At 37.4% G+C, this 27,382-nt stretch overlaps 1 protein-coding gene across 4 annotated transcripts in view; it reads right to left on the reverse strand.

Moving 5' to 3' along the window:
- adam10a (ADAM metallopeptidase domain 10a) overlaps positions 1 to 24,435 on the reverse strand; it is a 33,085-nt gene extending 8,650 nt beyond the window's left edge. The window contains exons 1-4 of one of the 4 annotated variants that reach the window (XM_061881960.1): positions 24,228 to 24,435; positions 10,309 to 10,459; positions 2,556 to 2,674; positions 2,022 to 2,141 (exon numbers count right to left, since the gene is read on the reverse strand). In XM_061881960.1, the coding sequence (XP_061737944.1) occupies positions 2,022 to 2,141; positions 2,556 to 2,674; positions 10,309 to 10,459; positions 24,228 to 24,279 (442 nt within the window). In that variant the 5' untranslated portion in view covers positions 24,280 to 24,435. Of the gene's footprint in view, positions 1 to 2,021; positions 2,181 to 2,555; positions 2,675 to 7,722; positions 7,881 to 10,308; positions 10,460 to 24,227 lie in introns of those variants that run through there. The other 3 variants (XM_061881951.1, XM_061881976.1, XM_061881967.1) reach the window with 3 other exon arrangements.
- Between the last annotated feature and the right edge of the window lie 2,947 nt (positions 24,436 to 27,382).

Here is a 27,382-nt window from a genome sequence, read left to right on the forward strand (position 1 = left end):
GTTATCGGTAATTTTATATCCAAATAAAGATATCACTATATAGTATTTTTTCTAAAAATTCTAAATATATTACACACATGAAATGAATGCCAATGTTGCTTATATTTTATATATAACAACTAGACAAAAAATTTAAAAAATATATTTTTAATATCGGCACTTATTTCAACATTGTTTACTAGGCCACATGAATCTAGATATTGAATCTGTCATTTCTATCGGCACTTATTTCGACATTGTTTACTAGGCCACATGAATTTAGAGATTGAATCTGTAATTTCTGTGTCTGCAGGACTGCTTGTCATTCAAGCTGAATTTGGACGACTACATCAAAATCTTTGGTGTTTTTCTTTTTATCACATCGTGATTTTGAGGTAATGTTAGTACTTTGTCGCATTTTAACAATGTCTTTGCACTTAATGTAGTGTCTTCAAGTGATAGAAAAGAACATGTGTTCAAGTAGCTAACAACAGCTCAGTGGAGGCACGTTTTACGGATTGGCCTGCCAATTTTTTTGGTTTGATGTCTTGACTTTCTTAATTAAAATTAAATAGGGACCATTTCCTCTTCAGGTCTTGTTGATTTAACCACCGTGGTGTTTTGCATCCTTGCGACATTGTTGACATCCATGCTCCCGCCGGCTCTCACCATAAAGTTTTTCAAGTGACATATAAATATTGCCCCAAAGTAGCAGCATTATATTAGCCACAGTGAAGATGTTGAAATAACTATACAAACAATAGTTATATCATACAATAACATTTTTATGTCATACTACAATACATATTGTAATATGGAACAGAATTATTTTAGAATTATTGTAATTATTACAATGGGAAACATTGAAATAAACAGTTAAGTTAGTTGGCAACATAACTCAAAATATTATGGGTTGATTTTCATGACAACTTTAGAAAATGTCTGAAATAGGATAAGAAACACAACCTGTTTGGATTTTGGGCCTCATCCGGCTTATTTCTATTATGTTACCTTGCGAGTGTTCACTAAATTTCTTCCATTCCACTATAGATGGCTTAAAAATGTATTGGTTTTCATATAACTGTGGGGAAATGTCTGAAAATGGGATAAGGAGCAATTCATTACATTTTAGGGCTGATCCAAATCACTTCCACAACATTATTTAATATTTACATTACAAGCTACTACTGTGTAGCGTTCCTTCCTCCACCCACAGAGACAAAGACATTGGATGTCTGACAGGAGGTTTCACTACGATTCTGTCTTCCGCTATAGATTGGCTCAAAAAGTCATGGTCATATTTTGATTCATCTTTTAAAAAATGTCAGAAATGGGATACAAAAAAAGTGATTACTTTTTGGGAGAGATATGGATTACCATCTGGATTTACGCATATCGGGATGTCAGCACTCACCAAATACTTTTCCTGGTTGCATTGCCATTGTCATAAAAGGAATTGAAAAACTATGAGGCTGCAGAGTACATGGCTGAAGACAAGATGCATTAATCCCAAATCTATCGTTGAATACACCTCATAAAGATCAATTGGCAAACTACAATACAGTATAAGGATGGGGAAATGGAGCTTCTGTTAGCATAGAGACAGACAGTTCAAGACATGAGTGGATAGCGTTGTCATGAATAGCGTTATCAGGTCACAATAACATTTCCCAGAATACCAAAATAGTTGATTGGCTTTAATGTAATTTGCAAAATATATTGACAGTCTCCCTATAATCCTATTATTAAACCAACATGGATCAGGTTATTCACCTTTGAAATAACAGTCAGCTGAGGCAGGGTGGGGCTGTGTGTTCACTGCTATTTGCGATTTTCTTATTTTAATGTTTATCATGTTTACCCACTTATATTCTACTTGACTTCTACCTACTTATTTGTGGTTTTAACATTACATGGCTGTTAGAGAAGATAATGTAGCTCTTTATATAGCTCTATATATGCATTTCAAGCCATTTCTATAAAAATGCCCCACTAAACTCTTGTATATCATACCGTCAGGAAAACCGGAATCATATACTTACTGATATCATCCTCATGATAGATAATGGAGTGGAAGGGCACATTGTTCTCCTTAAGGTACCTTTCGGAGGGTTCAACAAAATATGTCCCTTGGTTGGTTTTAATGAAGCCTTCAAAGCGCCCTTCAATCACAGAACCATGGGTCAGCGTGTCCTTTTCCCCTTAAAAACATAATACACTAAATGATCCAGAGTGAAGATAACATTCTAGTCATCGTAATGACTATTTTCACAACAAATATACTGTTCTTGGCTGAACATAAAATCATTGCTAAAAAGCAATGTTTTATATCATCCTGCACTACAGCAAAGATAACCTGATGATAAATGTGGTAATATAACACCAAAAAAAATCATTTTCTTATGTGTGATTGGCACGCACGCAAGTACACAAGACAAAGAGGTGGTCTGAGTCATATTAACTCTGCAAGAGACAAGACAGCAGGAGGTCATTCTGAAGTGAAGTCGATCAAAGTTGTAAGAAGTTGCTCAAAGTGCTGTGATAGAATGTAATACTGTATGACAAAGGAAACGTACCCAAGAGCTCGCCACTGTAGATATGTGACGTATCAATGGGTGCTTCCTCTCCTGACACCTCAATTTCGAGATCTGGAGAAAATACCGAAGTGTCTCTCCTCATCCGCAGGTTGAAATGCCTGAATGTAGAATATAAGTTAAATATGCTAACAAATTTAAAAAAATCTAAATACAAAGCAGCACACAATATGGCTTATTCATTTTAATTCAGTGTACAATTTGGTCTAAAACCAGTCAAAATGTTCCTAAGGTCAAGGCACCTTAAAAAATATCCACACAAAATGTCCAAGGTTTTGAGATATTTAAAATGTGCCAGGAAAATATTCCCATCTGATAAAGGGTAAGGAGAACTTTTGATAATAAATGCATACCGAATATTGTACATATCACATATCGAGAGGGTAATCTTTTATATGATTAGCGAATGGTCGAATGCAGGTCACAAAATTAGGCGTCGGGAGACGTTTAGACGATTTATTTTCCCAAAATATTTTTAGGGACATAGAATTGCAATTGATTACCTAGGCGTCGGGAGACGTTTAGACGATTTATTTTCCCAAAATATTTTTAGGGACATAGAATTGCAATTGATTACCTATTGGGGAATATCCCTTCATAGCAAACGGCCATAGATGCAAAGTTTCAACGGCCATAGATGCAAAGTTTCCGCCCGCTCTTAGTGTCCGGATGCAAACATCCCCTGCAACGTATGATTATTTCCTTGCCATCTTTGATGGGGGCAATTCATCAAAACATTTTCCTAAAAAAATACAGTGAATATAGAGATCAGGTGTCGGCAACCTTTACCACTCAAAGAGACATTTTGACCCGTTTCACATAATAAAGAAGACAATGGGAGCCGCAACCATTCTCGCGAATATCTGCTGGTGGTCATCCAGACAACAATAATAAGGGCGTGCTATAAAGCCATTGTCCTTGACGCCTTCTACAACATGTACAAACTGCTTGCCAGTCCAGCAAAATGTTGTATGTGGCTTCCGCAGATACACGTATACGACTGCAAGGCATACTGGGTGATACATTTTACACTGACGGTTGAGATACAAACAACTTTAACACTCTTACTAATATGCACCACACTGTGAACCCACACCAAACAAGAATGACAAACACATTTCGGGAGAACATCCTCACAGTAACACAACATAAACGCAACACAACAAACACTCAGAATCCTTTGCATCCATGACTCTTCCTGACTATTTTTTACACCCCCGCACCCCCAACCCTGCCCACCTCAAACGGCGCACGGGGGGGCTGGGTTTTGTGCTAGCGGGGTGTATAATATAGTCAGGAAGAGTCATGGATGCAAAGGATTCCGGGTATTTGTTGTGTTGCATTTATGTTGTGTTACTGTGAGGATGTTTTCCCGAAATGTGTTTGTCATTCTGGTTTGGTGTGGGTTCACAATGTGGTGCATATTAGTAAGAGTGTTAAAGTTGTTTATATCACAACCGTCAGTGTAAACTGTATCACCCGGTATGCCTTGCAGTCGTGTACGTGTATCTGCAGAAGCCACATACAACATGTTGCTGGACTGGCAAGCATGCGTCCGGTCGGCACGCAGGTAGCATTGCGTGAAAGGCAGGCGCAATGACATGTTGTAGAGGACGTTAATAGTAAAACGATCACGGCATGCCCTCAATGTGGTAGTCCGAGAGAAAAAAGGAAAACGTTGACCCCAGATGATGTCCGGGAGAGGCACCAAAATCCAGAATCCCCCCGTAACAGTCTGGGGTGTCGGCGATTATGCAGTTGAGCTGCATTAGAGATGCAAAGGAGCCGCATGCGTCTCCGGAGCCGCGGGTTGCCGACCCCTGATATAAATCTATGACAAAAATGACTAATACATCATATACACAAGTACAAACATTTCAAACCAGCTGTCTGCAACAATATTCTGTAACTGATCAATATGCTATTTAAAGGGTGAAAAGTACATTTGGAGGAAATGTTATCTTTCTTTTAAAGGAATTGTGTTAGCTTTTGCCCAAAATGTAATGACATTTGCAAACGGTTTTGGACTTTACGCATTTAAACTACATCTTCAAAAGAACACCAAAGAAATTACAAAAAATGTACTGTTTATGAACGGGGGTTGCCACTGCAAATGTAAGGACTCGACTCATGACAACTTTATCATCAAAATGTTAATGTATGGTATATAGCTGTTCAGTATTGTAGTGTTCAATACAAATATGTCACGAGGATAACCACAAGACCATTTCGGCATAGTCAGTGTTCAGTTTTCATAATCCTCCCTGTAAATCACAAGAAAGCATGCATCACATGAGGTGCACATGAGTCCCCAGCTTACCCAAACTCCGGCAATGCAGTGACTACTCAACCAGGCATCATTACCCAGATTGTAGCAGACAACCAGCTGGAAAAATACTCATCTGATCAACATCCCATTTGTGCAATGAAATGTCTCAATCAGTATTTTGAAACTGTGTAAAGAAAATCCTGTCAGGATTTCCACAAACCTAAAGCTGCTGTGTGCACTGCACTTCTTTTGGGGTTTGTATCCTAAGTGAAAAATGGCACATTGATCTTCGATGTTATACAAGCTTCTACAAAGAGAAGCGAAAATATTAAACATGAAAAAAAAGAATGAGTAATGCAAACCAATGCATTTGCAATATATTTATTTTACAACTTCTGACTGATGAATTATTCAGACAAAAGACAATTGCTGAAACCACAAACATTTGACATTCAGACTGCTATGAATAAAATAACTACATCCAGTCAGGAGGCTAAGACTCAGTGATTACATTAAACTCTACAGTAAAGGTGGCTGTGAACTACTGCACCACCAATGTTTATAGACACTACCACACCATAAAAAATTATAAAAGTAAAATAATTTAATATGGCCAATCAACAGTTTAATTTACATAGTGCTGCACAGTACATACGGTCTTTGCCCCAAACTACAGATTCTTACATTTACAATCCCCGTTTCTATTTGAGTTGAGAAATTGTGTTGGATGTAAATATAAACAGAATACAATGATTTGCAAATCCTTTTCCATCCATATTCAATTGAATGCACTACAAAGACAAGATATTTGATGTACAAACTCAAACATTTTTTTTTTTTTTGCAAATAATAATTAACTTAGAATTTTATGGCTGCAACACGTGCCAAAGTAGTTGGGAAAGAGCATGTTCACCACTGTGTTACATCACTTTTTCTTTTAACAACACTTAATAAATGTTTGGGAACTGAGGAAACTAATTGTTGAAGCTTTGAAAGTGGAAATCTTTCCCATTCTCCTTTTATGTAGAGCTTCAGTCGTTCAACAGTCAAGGGTCTCCGCTGTAGTATTTCACGCTTCATAATGCGCCACACATTTCCGATGAGAGACAGGTCTGGACTGCAGGCGGGCCAGGAAAGTACCCACTCATTTTTTACAAAGCCACACTGTTGTAACACATGCTGAATGTGGCTTGGCATTGTCTTGCTGAAATAAGCAGGGGCGTCCATGAAAAAGACGGCGCTTAGATGACAACATATGTTGTTCCAAAACCTGTATGTACCTTTCAGCATCAATGGTGCCTTCACAGATGTGTAAGTTACCCGTGCCTTGGGCACTAATGCACCCCCCCATACCATCACAGATGCTAGCTTTTGAACTTTGCGTTGATAACAGTCTGGATGGTTCGCTTCCCCTTTGGTCTGGATAACAATGTCGAATATTTCCAAAAACAATTTGAAATGTGGACTCATCAGACCACAGAACAGTTTTCCACTTTGCATCAGTCCATCCTAGATGATTTCGGGCCCAGAGAAGCCGGCAGCGTTTCTGGATGTTGTTGATAAATGGATTTCGCTTTGCATAGTAGAGCTTTAACTTGCACTTACAGATGTAGCAATGAGCTGTTTAGTGACAGTGGTTTTCTGAAGTGTTCCTGAGCCCATGTGGTGATATCATTTAGAGATTGATGTCGGTTTTTTATACAATGCCGTCTGAGGGAAGGTCACGGTCATTCAATGTTGGTTTCCAGCCATGCCGCTTACGTGGAGTGATTTTTCCAGATTCTCTGAACCTTTTGATGATATTATGGACCGTAAATGTTGAAATCCCAAAATGTCTTACAATTGCACTTTGAGAAACGTTGTTCCTAAACTGTTTGACCATTTGCTCACGCAGTTGTGGACAAAGGGGTGTACCTTGCCCCATCCTTTCTTGTGAAAGACTGAGCATTTTTTGGGAAGCTGTTTTTATACCCAATCATGGCACCCACCTGTTCCCAATTAGCCTGCACACTTGTGGGATGTTCCAAATAAGTGTTTGATGAGCATTCCTCAACTTTATCAGTATTTATTGCCACCTTTCCCAACTTCTTTGTCACGTGTTGCTGGCATCAAATTCTAAAGTTAATGATTATTTGCAAAACAATTTTTTTTATCAGTTTGAACAACAAATATGTGGTCTTTGTAGCATATTAAACTGAATATGGGTTGAATATGATTCGCAAATCATTGTATTCCGTTTATACTTACATCTAACACAATTTCCCAACTCACTTGGAAACAGGGTTTGTAGGTACACCTCCACACTCGCCAATTGATTCAGAGTACATGAAAAAAGCTGTTTTAGCATGTCACTGCATTTTTTGTGTACATCCCATGATTAAATGAAAATAATACTTTATCCTACCTTTTTAGTGTTTTCTCATGGCTTGAAGCAGAGACTGAGAGCTGGACTCAATGTCTAAATAAGTACATCCACCTTGTAGTGCCATCATGACGTAGCCAGAATGCAAAACTGACTAGAAGTGTCCAAAACTGTCTACATGCTCATACCAAAATGCATGAACTATGATTTGATATTGTTTAACACAAATAAACAATATTGTAACAATATTTATAAGTCAGAACAGACAACATTCATCATAGTGCCCCTTTAACAAGTTTGGTAAATACTCTTGAGAAAACTTTTTTTTTTTTTTTTTTTTCTGAGAAAACACTCCTATTCATGTCATTATCTGATTCCACCACTAAAATGCTGTTGAGCACACATAGACAAGAACGCTTTTTAGGCTTAGAAGAAAAGTCAGAGCAAGACTAATAGACAGAAAACTTGTGCTACAAGGGAGTCCAGGCTTCAATCAAATATAAAAGTTTTTGTCTTACTATGTTGGCTCTGTGATGAGGTAACGACTTGTCCAGGGTGTACCCCAACTTCTGCGCCCAGGTGCAGCTGGGATGGGCTCCAGCACCCCCCGCGACCCCGAGAGGGACAAGCGATAGAAAATGGATGGATGTTTCTTTTAGACCTCAAACAACATATTTTCAAGGGGTGGCGGTAATAAAATTGTGAAGGCGGTCCGCCACATTCAAGTACATTAAGGGGAAACTTGACATACATATACAGTATATACATATATGTAGGTATATATACATGCATATACAGTCGTGGTCAAAAGTGTACATATACCTGTAAAGAACATAATGACGAGGTTGTCTTAAGTTTACAATAATTTCTATAACTATTATTTTTTTGTGAGAGTGATTGGAGCACATGTTTGTCACAAAAAAACATTCATGAAATGTTGTTCTTTTTTGAATTTATTATGGGTCTACTGAAAATGTGACCAAATCTCCTGGGTCAAAAGTATACATACAGCAATGTTAAAGGCCTACTGAAATGAGATTTTCTTATTTAAACGGGGATAGCAGGTCTATTCTATGTGTCATACTTGATCATTTTCCGATATTGCCATATTTTTGCTGAAAGGATTTAGTAGAGAACATCGACGATAAAGTTCGCAACTTTTGGTCGCTAACAAAAAAGCCTTGCTTGTACCGGAAGTAGCAGACAATGTGCGCGTGACGTCACCGGTGTGATGGCTCCTCACATCTTCACATTTATAATGTGAGCCACCAGCAGTAGGAGCAATTCGGACCGAGAAAGCTACGATTTCCCCATTAATTTGAGCGAGGATGAAAGATTCGTGGATGAGGAAAGTTAGTGAAGCACTAATAAAAAAAAGAATAAAATAATAAATAAAAAAAAGAAAAGGTGACGGCTCTTAGCGGCGGCAGTGGGAGAGTTTCAGATGTAATTAGACACATTTACTAGGATAATTCTGGAAAATCCCTTTATTGCTTATTGTGTTAATAGTATTTTAGTGTCATACCTCAAAGTCAGATGGCTGCGGTGAACGGCAGTGTCTCTGAGAGAAGCCGAGGAGCCAAGATCACAGCTGCCTTTTTGAGCTGCAGGATGAGGTCACGTAATCCACTCAAGTCACCGGTAAGAGCAGACTTAATATCACAATTTTCCAAAACAAAAACTTGCTGGTTGACGTAGAGAAACATGTTCGCTTGACCGCTCTGTGTTAAAGCTTCGCAACAAACAAACACCGGCTGTGTTTCGGTGCTAAAGGCAGCTGCAATCCACCGCTTTCCACCAACAGCATTCTAATTTGATGTCTCCATTATTAATTGAACAAATTGCAAAAGATTCAGCAACACAGATGTCCAAAATACTGTGTAATTGCGCGATGAAAAGAGACGACTTTTAGCCGTAAGTGGTGCTGTGCTATTATGTCCCTTCCAACCAATGACGTCACAAACACGCGTCATCATACGCGGCATCATTCCGCGACGTTTTGAACAGGAAACTCGGCGGGAAATATAAAATCGTAATTTAGTAAACTAAACCGGCCATATTGGCATGTGTTGCAATGTTAATAATTCATCATTGATATATAAACTATCAGACTGCGTGGTCGGTAGTAGTAGGTTTCAGTAGGCCTGTAATGTTTGGTTACATGTCCCTTGGCAATTTTCACTGCAATAAGGCGCTTTTGGTAGAACATTCACAAACTTCCAGCAAGCTTCTGGTTGAATTTTTGACCACTACCCTTGACAAAATTGATGCAATTCAGCTAAATTTGTTGGTTTTCTGACATGTACTTGTTTCTTCAGCATTGTCCACACATTTAAGTCAGGACTTTGGGAAGGCCATTCTAAAACCTTAATTCTAGCCTGATTTAGCCATTCCTTTACCGCTTTTGACGTCTGTTTGAGGTCATTGTCCTGTTGGAACACCCAACTGCGCCCAAGACCCAACCTGCGGGCTGATGATTTTGGAAGTAATCCTACTTTTTCATTGTCCCATTTACTGTCCATAAAGCACCAGTTCCATTGGCAGCAAAACAGGCCCAGAGCATAATAGTACCACCACAATGCTTAACAGTAGACATGGTCTTCCAGGGATTAAAGGCCTCACTTCTATGTACATATATATATATATATATATATATACATATATATATATATATATACATATATATATTTATATATATATATACATATATATATCTTTATACATATATATATATATATATGTATATATATATATATATATATATATATATATATGTATATGTATATATATATATATATATATATATATATATATGTATATGTATATATATATGTATATATATATATATATATATACATACATATATATACATATAATGCATAGATATATAGATACATAAAGATTGACAGACATATACAATGACCCTATTCAGCACCAATCTAATCTACTGTTTTACAATAATCTACATTGTGTTGACGATTGACATTGTCGATCAATTTGAAACCATCCAACCCATACAGCCACAGAACTCAGGGCAGAAAAAGGCTGAGAAAAACTGGTGGTGGTTTGAAAGTACTCGTGTGGACTTGAACAAAATAACTGACCTGCCGTGGGAATGGAAGTCCAGGTGCACGGTTCCATCATGAGGAGAGAGCGCCCTCTTTGCTCTCTGGTGACTGTTTTGCAGGGCTTTCGTGTCATAAGATAAACCCTCATAATGGCGAATGAATTTGTTCAAGGGTTCTCTGAACAGAGCTGGAAGAAAGATCATCGAATGTGTCAAAAACATGTTTATTATCTTTTCTATTAGACAAAAACATATGTAAGGTATTGTGTAAGTAAAATATTAGTACAGACTATTACAATTTTTATTTCAATTGTTTTGACTTTTCTGTTTAAAAACGTCATACATAAATGGATATCAGGTTATTGGTTTGGTAGGAATATTTTTGGGCCCAAATGTCTGTTGGTAAAAACTTAGCAATACCAAACTACTGTGTAATCATCTTGTGATGGCCATGTCAAGCGGAAAAGCAATGCTTTATGCATTTCAAAATTGTTTAGTGAATGAAAAAATTGGTTCACTTTATTTAAAACCCATCCACACCTAAAAGGTAACGTAGAAAACTATTGGGATTTTTGGTAATTAATGGGGACTGCACTTTCGCCTATAATTTAAAATCCCTATGTAAGACAATAAGACATGATTTTCTTTATTTCATGCATTTTAATTCCTAATATACGGCTAATACGAGAGGTGAAGGAAAATGGAGTCATTTATTCTACCCATAAAGTCCTTTAAATAAAATTATCCAAAAACAGCCAAAAATACTTCATCTACATTTCTTGACCTACATAATAACCAAGTATTAGCGAAATTGTTATTATAAGATCTAACACCATGGAACTACTTTTAGCAGCGCATTGATCACAGTTAGGTAACTGATTTACGCAGCTATTGGCATGAGCTTCTGCATGGCCTCTGAGTTGGTGAACGTTTAAGCTGAATTATAAATCATGCCTCACACATGTATAGTAGAAGGCATACTTGCCAAGCCTCCCGGATTTTCCGGGAGACTCCCGAAATTCAGCGCCTCTCCCGAAAACCTCCCGGAAGAAATTTTCTCCCGAAATTCAACCGGAGCTAAAGGCCACGCCCCCTCCAGGTCCATGCGGACCTGAGTGGGGACGGGCTTTTTTCACGTCCGCTTTTCCACAATATAAACAGCTTGCCTGCCCAATCACGTCACAACATCTACGGATTTTAATAAAAAAAACTGCACACACAAGGAGACGAATCAGAAGAACGAGGAAGTTACAGCCATGGCGACGCCGTCGACGAGCAAAATGAAGAAATACGCTTGCAAGTTCCAAAACGATTGGAAACAAGAATTTCAGTTTATCCAGGAGAGTTCGAAGGGGAAGGAGTATGTTGCCTGTAAATTTTGTAGAACAGACTTCTCCATTGAACATGGTGGCCGAACGGATATACTCAGTCATGAACGGTCAGCGAAGCACAAAGCGTTCGCAGCGCAGCATCGTTCACAACCCAGTATTACGGGCCACCTCGCAAAATGGAGACACGATGGTGTAACTTATGCTGAGACAAAGATGGCTATGCTGATAGCTGGAAGCAACATCCCATTTTCCTTTGCGGAAGTCTACAACAAATCCGTGAAGGCTATGTTCCCGAATTCGGAGATCGCTCGCCAATACGCAAATGGCAGAACAAAGGTCACTCAAATAATGAAAGGTAAGTGTTGTTGTTGTTTTTTAGTAACCAGCAAGCACAGTACAGTTAGTAGAACTGTGTTTTTATTACTGTATATTTGATAGGTGCCGTCTGAAATTCAACTATTTCTTTTATTTATATAGATAATAAAATAAATATTTATAGCTGAATTCACTGAAAGTCAAAGTATTTCATACAATAAAATAAATTAAAAAATAAAATTAAAAAAAAAAATATATATATATATATATATATATATATATATATATATATATATATATATATATATATATATATATATATATATATATATGAAATACTCAAGTTGGTGAAATGTAGCTGTAAATATACTCCTCCCCTCTTAACCACGCCCCAACCACACCCCCCGCCCCACACACGACCACGTGTGGGCCAAAAGCATTGCTACAAAAAGTAGCATTACTGCTAATATTTAGCATCATTTGAAAAGTCACCTGCTAGAGAATGAGGAGTATTTACTCCGCATGTCAACAAACCACGTTTGGTGCCACACGCCCACACCATCAAAATGCTGAGGCAAATATTTCCAGATCAAAACCGTATGAAAAAAATAAGTCAACAGAATTTAATAACGTCCGTAGTAACCTACCACATAGTGAAGGACGAACACTATTTGATTTCCTATTATGCAACTCATTTTTTTTTTCACACTTAAAATGTCTCTGACAATCTTGCACTTTCTGTTTAGGAAATTACATGAATGTTTGTGCCATTGCTTAATAACTTTAATAAATACAGTTTTGGTAAATTGACTTAGTTGTGATTTCCTTCTGTGCATGAAAGTTTCAAATGAGCATATATTAATGCAGTATGAGCAAGAATGTTATCGCCCAGCTCTACTCCAGAGGTAATATAGAAGGGCGGAACAGTGCACAATTTTACAGAACGACGACGATAAACGCAGCTCACACTCCAGTCCAGGGTAGCAGAGTCAAAGAATGTTTGCAGTGATCACTTCGTTAAAGGTTTGTTTGATAAACTTTTAATGTCTATTTTTTCCATTTAGTATTATCTTGACGTTTTTTGTATTTCTTAAACACATGTTTGCTTTGAGTGTTTTCAATACCACTAAATTGGCAAATTTAAATAAAAGAAAGCAAATGTAAGCAAAACCTAAAAGAGTTAAGCTATTACCAAAAGGCAACAATCATAAAAGAAGCTTTCAGCACTTACACAATCTTGACATATTTTAATAAAGATGGGTAAAAAAAACAGGACACGTGCGCGTGCAACAGCAACAAACATGGCAGTATACGCAAAGTGAAATCATGAAATGCAACCGTACCCCAGCAAAAACGATGCATATTTACCCAGGAGACTCTTGATACCAACTTCCCTGACCTAGCTACACACAAAGAAGTTGTAGACCTCCATGATTTTCCAAGTTTTTGTCGTGTAGAATGGCGTCTGGAGCACAATAGTTTGATATGTCTGGGAAAGAGACCGGCATATAATCCTTGAAATCGCTCAAATATTTTATTGATAAAGTATATGGATTGATTCCATTGGAGTTTGATTTTTTTTTGGTTGTATCTGCAGGAAGATTTAAGCTTCTTTTGTACTAAATATAGTTCTCGCGCTGCTTGCATGCAGTAAAAACAGCCATCTTGGCTTGGTTGACTACCACTGGTTTTCACTCCCGGGAAGAAGTCATGTAATGAAATACAAGCAATATACTCTGGACTAGTGGTTAGAGTGTCGCCCTGAGATCGGTAGGTTGTGAGTTCAAACCCCATTACCTCTCTGCTTGGCACTCAGCATCAAGGGTTGGAATTGGGGGTTAAATCACCAAAAAATAGCTGCCCACTGCTCCCCAGGGAGTGAACAAGAGGATGGGTCACATTTCACCACATCTCATGTGTGTGTGGTACTTCAACTTTAATATACAGGACAGTCTCAGAAAATAAGAATATTGTGATAAAGTCCTTTATTTTCTGTAATGCAACTAAAAACATGAGAATATCATACATTCTGGATTCATTACACATCAACTGAAATATTGCAAGCCTTTTATTATTTTAATATTGCTGATTATGGCATGCAGCTTAATAAAACTCAAAAATCTTATCTCAACAAATTAAAATATTTCCTCAGACCAAGTAAAAAAAAAGATTCATTACAGCAAAACCAAATAAAAACATTTGAAAATGTCAATTAATGCATTTAGTACTTAGTTGGGAATCCTTTTGCACGGATAACTGTATCAATGCGGCGTGGCATGGAGGCAATCAGCCTGTGGCATTGCAGAGGTTCTATTTACATGCTAATCAACTTTACATTACAGACCACAACAGGACTGCTTTTGGAATGAACAACAATTTAATTGGAGCTTTGCTAAGAAGGTTACTACAGCGAACTTCAAAAGATTAATTGTTTCTCTTGAGAAATGGAAGAAACAAATGATATCTACAGTACTCCCAAAGGCAATGAAATTCCACCTATCTGCTTCTGCTGCTTTATTGGCTGTAGTGTAAAGCTTCTGTTGGGCTCGTAGCAACTTGTCCATGGAAGCACAGAAAAAGAATTACCGCAGAAAGACTCACGTTCCTCACCTTAAGAATGACGGAAACGCTGTCAGCAAACTGCTACTTTGATTAAAGAAGAAATCAATGATTTTCCCAAAATGAAAATAAAAATGCTACCACATAATTCAGTCTGACCAAACAGATGGAGTTTTTTAGCATTGATTCTCTACCTAAAAAAAATAAAGTTCAGATGCTATCACAACATTCTTTCACAAGTCCAACAGCATTTCTTTGAAAATGCACAATTCAACCTTACATTACAAATATTTGAGTTTGAGTTTATTTCGAACATGCAAGCATACAACATGATACATCACAATTTTCCACTTTCTCTTTTCAACATGTTCAAAAAGGAGTAGGAAGAAGCACAGTTTATTTAATCCTACCTCTTTTCTTTTACATAACAGTTGCTAAAACTTGTGTTCACTTTCCGTTCTCAAGTTATTCACAATTTACTCCATAAGTAATTACAATAAAAATATTAAAATATAAAAGATTGGGGGCGGCATGGCTTAGTGGGTAGAGCGTCCGTGCCAGGAACCTGAGGGTTGCAGGTTCGCTTCCCACCTATTGACATCCAAATCGCTGCTGTTGTGTCCTTGGGTAGGACACTTCACCCTTGCCCCCGGTGCCGCTCACACTGGTGAATGAATGATGAATGAATGATTGGTGGTGGTCGGAGGGGCCGTAGGCGCAAACTGGCAGCCAGGCTTCCGTCAGTCTACCCCAGGGCAGCTGTGGCTACAGATGTAGCTTACCACCACCAGGTGTGAATGAATAATGGGTTCCCGCTTCTCTGTGAGCGCTTTCAGTATCTAACAATAGAAAAGCGCGATATAAATCTAATCCATTATTATTATTATTATTATTATTATTAATAAATAAATAAATAATACTCGGTGAAGTAAGTTACATTTCATATGGTGAGATGAGTGAGATTGTTTGGAAAATGAATGGATGGATTAAATAAATTCAGAATGTTTATCATGGTTCTTCTTCTTTGTACACAAAGTTTGAAGAGTTTCTTGAAGTGGATCATATTAGTACATTGTTTGATTGTTTTGCTTAATCCATTCCATAATTTAATTCCACATATCGATATACTGAAGGTCTTAAGTGTTGTACGTGCATACAAAAGTTTCAAATTACATTTCTCTAAGATTACATTTCTCCTCTTTTTTTGATAAGAACTGTTGTATATTCTTGGGTAGCAGGTTATGGGTTGCTTTGTGTATAATTTTAGCTGTTTGCAAATTCAATATGTTGTGGAATTTCAGTATTTTTGGTTCAATAAAACAAGGGTTTGTATGTTCTCTATATCCAACATTATGTATTATTCTAACTGATCTTTTTTGTAACACCGTTAATGAATGAAGTGTACTTTTGTAGTTATTTCCCCATATTTCCACTCTTAACTCAGATATGGTAACACTAGCGAGCAGTACATAATATGACGTGATTCTTGGTGTAGAACATATTTTGCTTTTTTCATTATTGATGTTTTTCTTGCTATTTCATGTTTTATATTTTTTACATGAGATTTCCAGTTAAATTTTTCATCAATCATTATACCTAGAAATTTGGTTTCATTTACTCTTTCAATTTCTATTCCATCTATTCGTATTTGTGTTTGACTTTCTCTTCTACTGTTACCGAATAGCATTATTTTAGTTTTACTGGGATTCAAAGATAGTTTGTTTTTGTCAAACCATATTTTCAATTTGTTAATTTCTTATTTTATATGTATTATATTCCGTCTGTTCTCTCCTGAACAAAATGCTGTTTTATCATCCGCAATTAATACTAACTTTAAATCTTTTGTAACTTTACAAATGTCATTTATATAGAGGTTGAATAATATTGGTCATAGTATTGATCCCTGAGGTACACCACAGGATATATTTAGCGTTGTAGAACTGTGTTCGCCTAGCTTCACGTATTGTTTCCTGTTCGTTAGATAACTTCTTATCCAGTTTAAGACTAACCCTCTGATGCCATATCGTTCTATTTTTTTTTTTGTCCTGTCCAGCTTCCCAGGCAAATCATATAGTTGATGTAGATGCCCATATCGGTTGTTCAGATTTACTTTACAAAAGAGAAGTGTAGGATACTTCTCGTGTTGCCTTATTTGAATTTGACTTTATTAAATGTATTTATATTATCATTCGGTGCAGCCGGGCCGGAGCAGGAGGGGATAGAAAGAGAAAAAAAGGAAGACAGAGGGGGAAATTGTGGGGATAAGAACAACAATAGAACAATACCAGCACATACGATATGTACAAATATGATTGTAAAAGTGATAGCAAAGAAGCAGTTAGTGATATAAATAATAATGTAGAAATGACAATGAGCATGTTTACACTACAACTGAATTAATACAAATACGAATAGAAAAAGTGCTATTGATCATGAACAATACCAATAGTTTACCTCTATTAACGATACAGTTGTTCAAATGCAACAATACATATACATAATGATAACTAGAGAAATAAAAAAAAGGAATATCGAAAGATGGAGGGGAAGAGAGAGGCAACCTATATTAATTTTGTAGATTGTTATAATAACAATGGGTTAAGCTTTGTCAGTGTGCCATGTGTTACCCTGTTTACCCTAGGGAAACAACGTTGATATATGTTTGATGAAACGTGATTATGTGCATGAGTGTATGTATGTATATGTATTTGTATATGTACAGAATGTGTATATAAATGTTTGTACAGTAAATGTATATGTACAGTATGTGTATATGTATGTGTGTACAGTGAATGTATATGTACAGTATGTGTATGTTTGTACCGTGAATGTGCGTGTAGATGGACGTTGGAGTATGTAGGTATGAACTGTATTTGTGTATGTATGTGGGTGCGTAGGTACCTATGTATGTATCGTGTAGTTTTTTGATTAAAATATTGTGATTAATTGTGTCAAATGCTTTAGTTAGATCCATAAACACTGCTGCCGCACATGTTTTACTATCTATTGCATTGGTAATTTCTTATGTAATTTCAAATAAAGCCATCGAAGTTGAAATAATAACTCTGTATCCATATTGGTTCTAATCTAGTATTCTATTTTTGTTTGTGAAACTCTCTAATCTGTTATTGAACAATTTTCCAATCATTTTAGAAAATTGTGGAAGTATAATTTCTAAATTGGTGTTTGTCTCCAGTCTTATAAATTGGTGCAACTAAAGCTATTTTAATTTTGTTTGAAAATGTACCTGTTTTAAATGATAGGTTACTAATATACATTAATGGTCCTGATCTTTTTAATAACCTCTTTTAATTGTTTCCATATCAATTCCAATACAATCAGTTGAAGTCTTAGATTTGCATTTTTTCATGATTGTAACTATTTCCTCCTGCGTCACATTACTGAGGAACATGGAGTTGGGATTTCGCTCTATGGAATCATTATAGTCCTCAATTGAAACTGGGTCTGGAATCTATCCATCCATCCATCCATTTTTTAGCGCTTGTCCCTTTCCGGGTCGCTGGAGCCTATCTCAGCTGCATTCTGGCGGTAGGCGGTGTACACCCTGGGCAAGTCGCCGGCTCATCACAGGGCCAACACAGACAGACAGACAACATTCACACTCACATTCATACACTAGGGCCAATTTAGTGTTGCCAATCAACCTATCCCCAGGTGCATGTCTTTGGAGGTGGGAGGAAGCAGGAATACCCGGAAGGAATCCACGCAGTAACAGAGAGAACATGCACACTCCACACAGAAAGATCCTGTGAACTCAGGACCTGGAATCCTTTCTTACAATTTCGGTCCAATATTTACAAAGTAATTATTGAAGCTTTCAACTACTTCCTTTATGTTATCATTATTTTTGTTTGCGTCTAAGAAGTATTGGGGGTAATCCTTCTTGGTACCATTTTCAATAATGCTATTGAGGATGCTCCATGTTGCTCTCATATTGTTTTTGTTCCTGTCCAATAATTCACTGCAATATTATTTTCTACATGATCACAGTATGTTTGTTAGCTTGTTTTTATACTTTTTGTACTTATTTTCATATCTTGTTTGTGTTCTGTTGTTTGTTTCTCAAATCTTCTTTAATTTATTTACAAACCCCATTTCCATATGAGTTGGGAAATTGTGTTGGATGTAAATATAAACGGAATACAATGATTTGCAAATTATTTTCAACCCATATTCTGTTGAATATGCTACAAAGACAACATATTTGATGTTCAAACTGATAAACTTTTTTTTTTTCATATAATCATTTATTTTAGAATTTAATGCCAGCAACACGTGAGAAAGAAGTTGGGAAAGCTGGCAATAAATAAAGATAAAGTTGAGGAATGCTCATCAAACACTTATTTGGAACATCCCACAAGTGTGCAGGCTAATTGGGAACAGGTGGGAGCCATGATTGGGTATAAAAACAGCTTCCCAAAGAATGCTCAGTCTTTCACAAGAAAGGATGGGGCGAGGTACACCCCTTTGTCCCCAACTGTGTGAGCAAATAGTCAAACAGTTTAAGAATGACGTTTCTCAAACCGCAATTGCAAGAAATTTAGGGATTTCAACATCTACGGTCTATAATATCATCGAAAGGTTCAGAGAATCTGGAAAAATCACTCCACGTAAGCGGCATTGCCAGAAACCAACATTGAATTAACGTGACCTTCGATCCCTCAGACCGCACTCTATCAAAAACCGACATCAATCTCTAAAGGATGTCGCCACATGGACTCAGGAACACTTCAGAAAACCACTGTCACTAAATACAGTTCTAAAGCTCTACTGTGCAAAGCGAAAGCCAATTTTCAACAACATCCGAGATCATCTAAAATGGACTGATGCAAAGTGAAAAAGGGTTCTGTGGTCTGACGAGTCCACATTTCAAATTATTTTTGGAAATATTCGACATCGTGTCCTCCGGACCAAAGGAGAAGGGAACCATCCAGACTGTTATCGATGCAAAGTTAAAAAACCAGCATCTGTGATGGCATGGGGGTGCAATAGTGCCCAACACATGGGTAACTTACACATCTGTGAAGGCCCCATTAATGCTGAAAGGTACATACAGGTTTTGGAACAACATATGCTGCCATCTAAGCCGTCTTTTTCATGGACGCCCCTGCTTATTTCAGAAAGACATTGCAAAGCCACTTTCAGCACGTGTTACAACAGCGTGGCTTTGTAAAAAAAGAGTGCGGGTACTTTCCTGGCCCGCCTGCAGTCCAGACCTGTCTCCCATCGAAAATGTATGGCGCATTATGAAGCGTAAAATACAACAGCGGAGACCCGGACTGTTGAACAACTGAAGCTCTACATAAAACAAGAATTGGAAAGAATTCCACTTTCAAAGCTTCAACAATTAGTTTCCTCAGTTCCCGAACCTTTATTGAGTGTTGTTAAAAGAAAAGGTGATGTAACAGTGGTGAACATGCCTTTTCCCAACTACTTTGGCACGTGTTGCAACCATGAAATTTGAAGTAAATTATTTGCAAACAAAAAAAAAAAGTTTATGAGTTTGAACATCAAATATCTTGTCTTTGAAGTGCATTTAATTGAATATGGGTTGAAAAGAATTTCCAAATCATTGTATTCCATTTATATTTACATCTAACACAATTTCCCAACTCATATGGAAACGGGGTTTGTAATTTCTTCTTTCATTTCTTCTTTCATTTCCTCTTTAATTATTTTCCCAAGTCAAGGAAAAGTTTTTGTAGTATCCCTTCTTGATTCTCATCATGTCTTGTGTCCAACCTCCAATCTTGTTCCTCCTGGTGTCCTGTGTCAGCGGACACCAAACTTTTTAAGATTTCAGTTTTTCCTTTAGCTTTTGGCATCTCAGATGGGCGCTGACGTCAGTGCCTCTTGTGTCTTAAACAGCAGTTTCTTCTTTAGCGACTTGCGGCACTTTTAACTTGTTTGTATCAAAAATGTTGTACTTTGTGCCGTTCGGAGATCAATTGGAGGTGTCAGCCTGTCAACATATATCACTCTGCATCGTATTTGTTGTAATCCTAATTCTAGATTACATAAAAACCACCACACACCATTAGTTGGTCCCTCCAAAATTTTGCTGGCTTTTTTTGTGATTGTTTTAGCCTACAACGCCTGAATTCATTTTCAGAAAGTTGCAGTAAAAATTGCAATGTTGTGAGGCTTATTTTTCGGTAACACTGAATCAACTTGTACTTTTAAAATGTTGTGTTTCCTTGTAACTTTTACCTCAAAATGCACAGGATTGCAACAAAAATTGTGAACACCGCATTGATGTCTTTACTCATTTTATACCAGACTTGAAAGTACATACTGTATTTGGAGTTCATTTTCAAATTAATGTACGGTTTTAGTTATAACCAACAATAATATTAATCAATTATAATAACAGAAAAATTCCCATCCAAAAGCTTCCTTAGTGTCCGCTGTCAGCTGTCATCCACAGGTTGCAGATTTTGGAGACATTGTATGTTTTACACATGCAAAGTGTATGTTCATCCAAAAAGTCAACTTATATTCCATCACATCTACATCGGCACGCTAAGAGCATTTGTGAACTGTGGACAACAATTTATAACACTAATCTTTGTTGGTAAATAAGAATTGATAAAGGCTTATCATCACTCTACATCTCTGTCATATAAATGCAACTTTTTCGCTAAGTGAGCATTGCAAATTAAATCTTGTTCTTAACTGCCTCATCCTGGATAAATAAAGGTTAAATATACAAATACATTTTAAAATACATGAGAATGTTTTTAAACTTCATTACCCAGAAGGCTTAGCATCATAGACTGGAACTGGCAGTAGGTCTGAGCTAAGTGGAATGAGTTGAGTGGAATGTTAGAAATAGTTTGCTCAAGTGAAATAACCAATGGCAGGTATCCATCCATCCATTTTCTACTGCTTATTCCCTTTTGGAGTCGCGGGGGTGATATACATATTTGATATACATTTTTTAAATTATTAACTGTCTGGAATGGAAATATGCTGTTTTTATAAGTTGATCATTTATTAAAATAAGCTCATGACACAGTAAATTGAATAATGCGGACACGTTTCATTTAATACTTTTTCCGGCTTTTGAGACTTTGTATTTGTAAGTAATATGTAAATATTTGACATGTGTTTCATTGGCTAATGTGGTGTTTTAGACGGCAATGTTGCTCAATTAAGGACAAAAACTACATACTGTATGTCTAGCTTGTGTGCCAACGTGTGCATAGCTGTTGTGTAGCCTTTAGCCTACCTTGTTTACCTTCATTTAATGAATTAACAAAAAAACAAGAAAAAAAACAACCTTGTGTGCTTATTGGAGGATATTTAGGAGAGATAACTAGCTGTCCAGGTTTGCACTAGTAAATGCAATGTAGAACTGCTTGTATTGAAGATGTTACATGCAAGCACATAATCCCATACTTGTTTTTTGCAGACCGATATCTTATGTAAATATCCGAATGGGACACCACTAATTTCAAGCGCAAAACACAAGTAGCATAATAAAATAAGTTCCCAACCTTAACGAGCCAAACGAAACTATATGTTTTGCAAACCAGTAATTATAGTCTGCAAATGATGTGTTGTTGTTGAGTTTCTCTACTGTCTGGAGATTGGCAGATTTACCACGTTATACTCTTCCATATCAGTAGGTGGTAGCCGGTAGCTAATTGCTTTGTAGATGTCGGAAACAGCGGGAGGCAGCGTGTAGGTAAAAAGGAGTCTGATGCTTAAACCAAAAATAAACAAAAGGTGAGTGCCCCTAAGAAAAGGCATTGAAGCTTAGGGAAGGCTATGCAGAACGAAACCACAACTGAACTGGTTTACAAAGTAAACAAAAACAGAATGCTGGATGACAGCAAAGACTTACTGTGGAGCAAATACAATGTACATCTGAACATGACATGACATTCAACAATATCCCCACAAAAAAAGATAAAAATAACTGAAATAGTCTTGAGTGCTAAAACAAAGTAGCTGCGGGAAACATCGCTCAAAGGAAGACATGAAACTGCTCCATGAAAATACCAAAAAAAGAGAAAAAAACACCAAAATAGGAGCGCAAAACAAGAACTTAAACACTACACAGAAAAAAAACAGCAATAAACTCAAAATAAGTCAGGGTGTGATGTGACAGGTGGTGACAGTACACCTACTTTGAGACAAGAGCTATATTGATGCATGCTTGGTTTTGCTTTAAAGTCATATCCAACAATTGCAACAACTGTTTTACTGTCAACTGAGTTTCGTTTTTTAATGATTTCTGCTGGTGGTGTGCTTCCGGATTTTTTCAACGCAAAAAATGTGCCTTGGCTCAAAAAAGGTTGAAAACACTGGGTTAGAGACAGTCTGCTCTCATGAAGCTCAGTAAAGTAACCAATATATTAGGTTTTTTTTTAATTGAATTTATTGAAACTTGTATTAGTAGATTGCACAGTACCGTAAATATTCCGTACAACTGATCACTAAATGGTAACACCAGAATACGTTTTTCAACTTCTTTAAGTCGGGGTTCAAGTTACCATATTTTTCGGACTATAAGTCGCAGTTTTTGTCATAGTTTGGCCAGGGGTGCGACTTATACTCAGGAGCGACTTATGTGTGAAATTATTAACACATCACCGTAAAATATCAAATAATATCTCGCTCATTCACGTACAGTAAGAGACTAGATGTATAAGATTTCATGGGATTTAGCAATTAAGAGTGACAGATTGTTTGGTAAACGTATAGCATGTTCTATATGTTATAGGTATCTGAATGACTCTTACCATAATATGTTACGTTAACATACCAGGCACCTTCTCAGTTGGTTATTTACGCGTCTTATAAGGTACACTTATTCAGCCTGTTGTTCACTATTCTTTATTTATTTTAAATTGCCTTTCAAATGTCTATCCTTGGTGTTGGGTTTTATCAAATACATTTCCCCAAAAAATGCGACCTATACTCCAGTATATATGTTTTTTTCCTTCTTTATTATGCATTTTCGGCAGGTGCGACTTATACTCGGAAAAATACAGTAATCAATTCATGGTACAAATATCAGCATAATACAGTCATCACACAAGTTGAAGGTGCTCAGGGATGGACGGCTGTTGATTAAATGCAAAAATGGAGAGCAAAAGAACAAAGCAATGCGTTTGCAAAAACTGTGCAAAGAAATAATGAAGGAAAAAATAGAAGTGGGAGAATGAAGAGGAGTCGTGACAGGAATCCCAAGAGGAGAAAATGTAGATGATTTGAAAAGAGAAATAAAAGGAGGAACTGTCACTATGATCATCACAGTATATATATTGAATTATTTACATTATTTACAATCAGTAGTAACACATTTCAGTGTGATGCACTGCATTTCTGCGCACCACAATATAAAACTAACTTTTCAAAAAGCCATTAAAATGGTTTATTTCATAACGATCTTGTATTTACTCACATTTCCTGGTGTAGGTTTAGAAAATACATTGAGGGCGACTATACATTAGCACAACGCCATGTTTAAATGACTTTCCCCGGTCGTTATTTTTGACGGATTGTCTTTGAACTTCTTCTTGATCAATTTGAACGTAACAAAGAAATCTTAGGAATGTATATCCGGCTGCGTATCAAGTTGAGAATAGGAAGAGCCATGGCCAAGCAGTTACCATATTCACTATTAGCCACCTAGCTGCTCAAATGAACGCTTCTAGCGAGGTGTAAGGCGTTAACTTTTATTGACTACATGTAAAAAAAAAAATTAAAAAAAACTTACCTATGGTATCAAGAAGGCAGCAAAGAAGGAGAAGCAATTTAAAAAATATCATATCGAAGATCCTGGTACATCCAAAAAACAAAAAACACAGGCGACTTTATATTTGATATAGTTGGATTTTGCTTCTTTGGTTACAAAAAGGCACTGGCGCTTCCTACTTCGCCCACACTGTCAGGCTTGTCAGCCTCCAGGCAGGTGACGTCATACACACACACGAAAAGGAGCGTCGCCCCTCCTTCTCGCCGTCTTGTATGACGGAAGCTACTATCATCACGTCCTTGTTCCGAAACGCTGAACAACGATCAGAGGTCTCGTACGATGATTGACATGATGACATCACAATTAGTGACAAATTATTACAAACTGCACCGTAGCTTTTGTTTTACGTTTTGTTTTCAGGAATCACTCCGCCGTAACGTGTACTTCCGTGTATCCTCATTTCCGGGTTCAAGAACCTTTGAAGGGTCCTTTTCAACTGGGTGTTCTTACAGCTTCATTTTATTTCGACCAACTATAAAATTTCAACATGATGAATCGCATATTTTCATTTCTCTTTTTAACATGCCTGATGAGGAGTACAACGAAGCAAATTCTACCCAATTTCCACTTCATAGCAATTATTTACACATACAGTATGTAATTAATGACAGTGCTCTTAATACACAGTTAAAGTCAGTTATGATTTTAATGAGGGCAGCACGGTGGAGGAGGGGTGAGTGCCTCTGCCTCACAATACAAAGGTCCTGAGTAGGGTTGGGTATCGTTTGAATTCGAACGATTCCGATTCTTTGTTTCGATTCCGATTCCTGACGATTCTCGATTCCGATTCTTCTTGTACCATGCCAGGATCAATGTGTTTGCCAGGTAGTCCCTGGAAGGTGGTATGTATTTTGGGTTGAGAGTTTTCACCATATCCCTGCAAACATAAACAAACATGTAATGTTGCTGTTACTGTTTAGCCCAGTATCAATTAGCTTGGCTCTAACGTTATTGCTTAACTATCCTAAATGTTGGAGATTCCACCTCTGAAAAGGGATGCAGTCTTTTGACTATGTGTGCAGTGACCTTTCTGTGGCACTCTTCCGTCTGTGACACTGACATCTTCCCCATTGCTGCTACGGTGAACGGAGTACGCTGAGCACATCGCGGATCCTGGGTAGCAGGTTGTAAGGTGTCTATGAAAAAATATGCGGGCTAATTTGTTAGCTGCTTCAACGTTGGCGCAAAACACATTATTTATTGCATATATATTGTTTTACTTACCGGATTCGGACTGCAGTGCAGTCACCAAAGTGCCAGGCTGGGCGCCGGAGCCAGAGGAAGAGTCAGAGGAAGACGGTCGGCGCAGCACGTCAAAGACGGAACACGCATTTATGTGTACTCCATGAACTCGGAGGTGCTTCATCATGTTCGACGTGCACCCTCCTAAGCACAAAACAGTCCTGTCGCACGTGTTACATTTCACCAATATTTCATTTTTTTTAGTAAAATAAAGCCACACTTTCGACTGCCGACGCCCACTATCCATGCTTGACTGACTCGCTCGGCTACATAGGCTCGGCTATGCTAACACTTCCGGCGGTGGGCGCTTCTTCGTTGGTGTTCAGCGGCTTCTTCTGGTCGGCGGACTGGGTATAGAAACTAGGAATCGAAATTTAATCTTTTGAACGATTCAGGGAGAATCGGAAAGTTAGTCCCGGTTCCAATCGATACTCGATACCCAACCCTAGTCCTGAGTACTCCTGAGTTCAATCCCAGGCTCGGGATCTTTCTGTGTGGAGTTTTCACGTTCCCCCGTGACTGCGTGGGTTCCCTCCGGGTACTCCGGCTTCCTCCCGCTTCCAAAGACATGCACCTGGGGATAAGTCGATTGGCAACACTAAATTGGCCCTAGTGTGTGAATGTTGTTTGTCTATCTGTGTTGGCCCTGCGATGAGGTGGCGACTTGTCCAGGGTGTAAAACGCCTTCCGCCCGATAGTAGCTGAGCTAGGCACTAGCGCCCCCCGCTACCCCAAAAGGGATTTTTGGGGTACATATTTTTAAAAAATTCAATATGTAGCTTGAACAGGCTAGGCTCTTCAACTGGATGAATTTTGTACAATGTTTGATTTTCCTGCGATGAGGTGGCGACTAGTCCAGGGTGTACCCCGCCTTGCCCCTAATGCAGCTGAGAAAGGCTCCAGCGACCCCAAAAAAGAGACAAGCGGTATAGAATGGATTGATGGATGTTTGATTTTCTTGCTTAATCCATTCCGTATTTTAATTCCACATACTGAGATACTAAAGGTTATAAGTGTTGTACGTGCATACAAATGTTTTAAGTTACATTTTTCTCTGAAGTTATCTCCTCTTTTGTCAAGAAGAATTGTTGTACATTATTGGGTAGCAGATTATAGTTTGATTTGTGCATAATTTAAGCTGTTTGCAAATCCTCCAAATCATTGGATTTCAATATTTTGGATTCCATAAATAAAAGGTATGTGTGTTCTCTATATCCAACATTATGAATTATTCTAAATTATTTTGTAACTCAGTTGATGAATGAAGTGTACTTTTGAAGTTATTTCCCCATATTTCTGCACAATAACTCAGATATCGTAACACCAGCGAGCAGTATAGAATATGGAGTGATTTCCAGTCTTGGTCTTCAAGTCTGTTTTTGTCAAACTATCTCTTTAGCGTGTTCATTTTTTAAAATGTATTATTTGTATTAGTTTATGTGTGCTCTCTGGACAAAATGCTATCACGTCATCTGCAAATACTATGAACTTTTAAGTCCTTTGTAGATTTACGAATTTTGCTTGTATAAAGATTGAACCGTTTTTAGTAGCAGTATAGTATTTATCCCAGTGGTAAACCACAATATACATTTAGCGCTGTGGACATGTGTTTTCCTATCTTCACATATTGTTTTCTGTTAGTTAAGTTGCCTTTTTTGATTGATTGATACTTTTATTAGTAGATTGCACAGTTCAGTACATATTCCGTACAATTGACCACTAAATGGTAACCCCCGAATACGTTTTTCAACTTGTTTAAGTCGGGGTCCACGTTAATCAATTCATGGTAGAATGCCTCTTGCCCAGTTCAAGACCAACATTATGACATACCATTCAGAATTGTTGATAAACATATATTATAATTTATTGTGTCA

Source organism: Nerophis ophidion, linkage group LG02 (genome assembly GCF_033978795.1).
Source record: "Nerophis ophidion isolate RoL-2023_Sa linkage group LG02, RoL_Noph_v1.0, whole genome shotgun sequence".
NCBI lineage: Eukaryota > Metazoa > Chordata > Actinopteri > Syngnathiformes > Syngnathidae > Nerophis > Nerophis ophidion.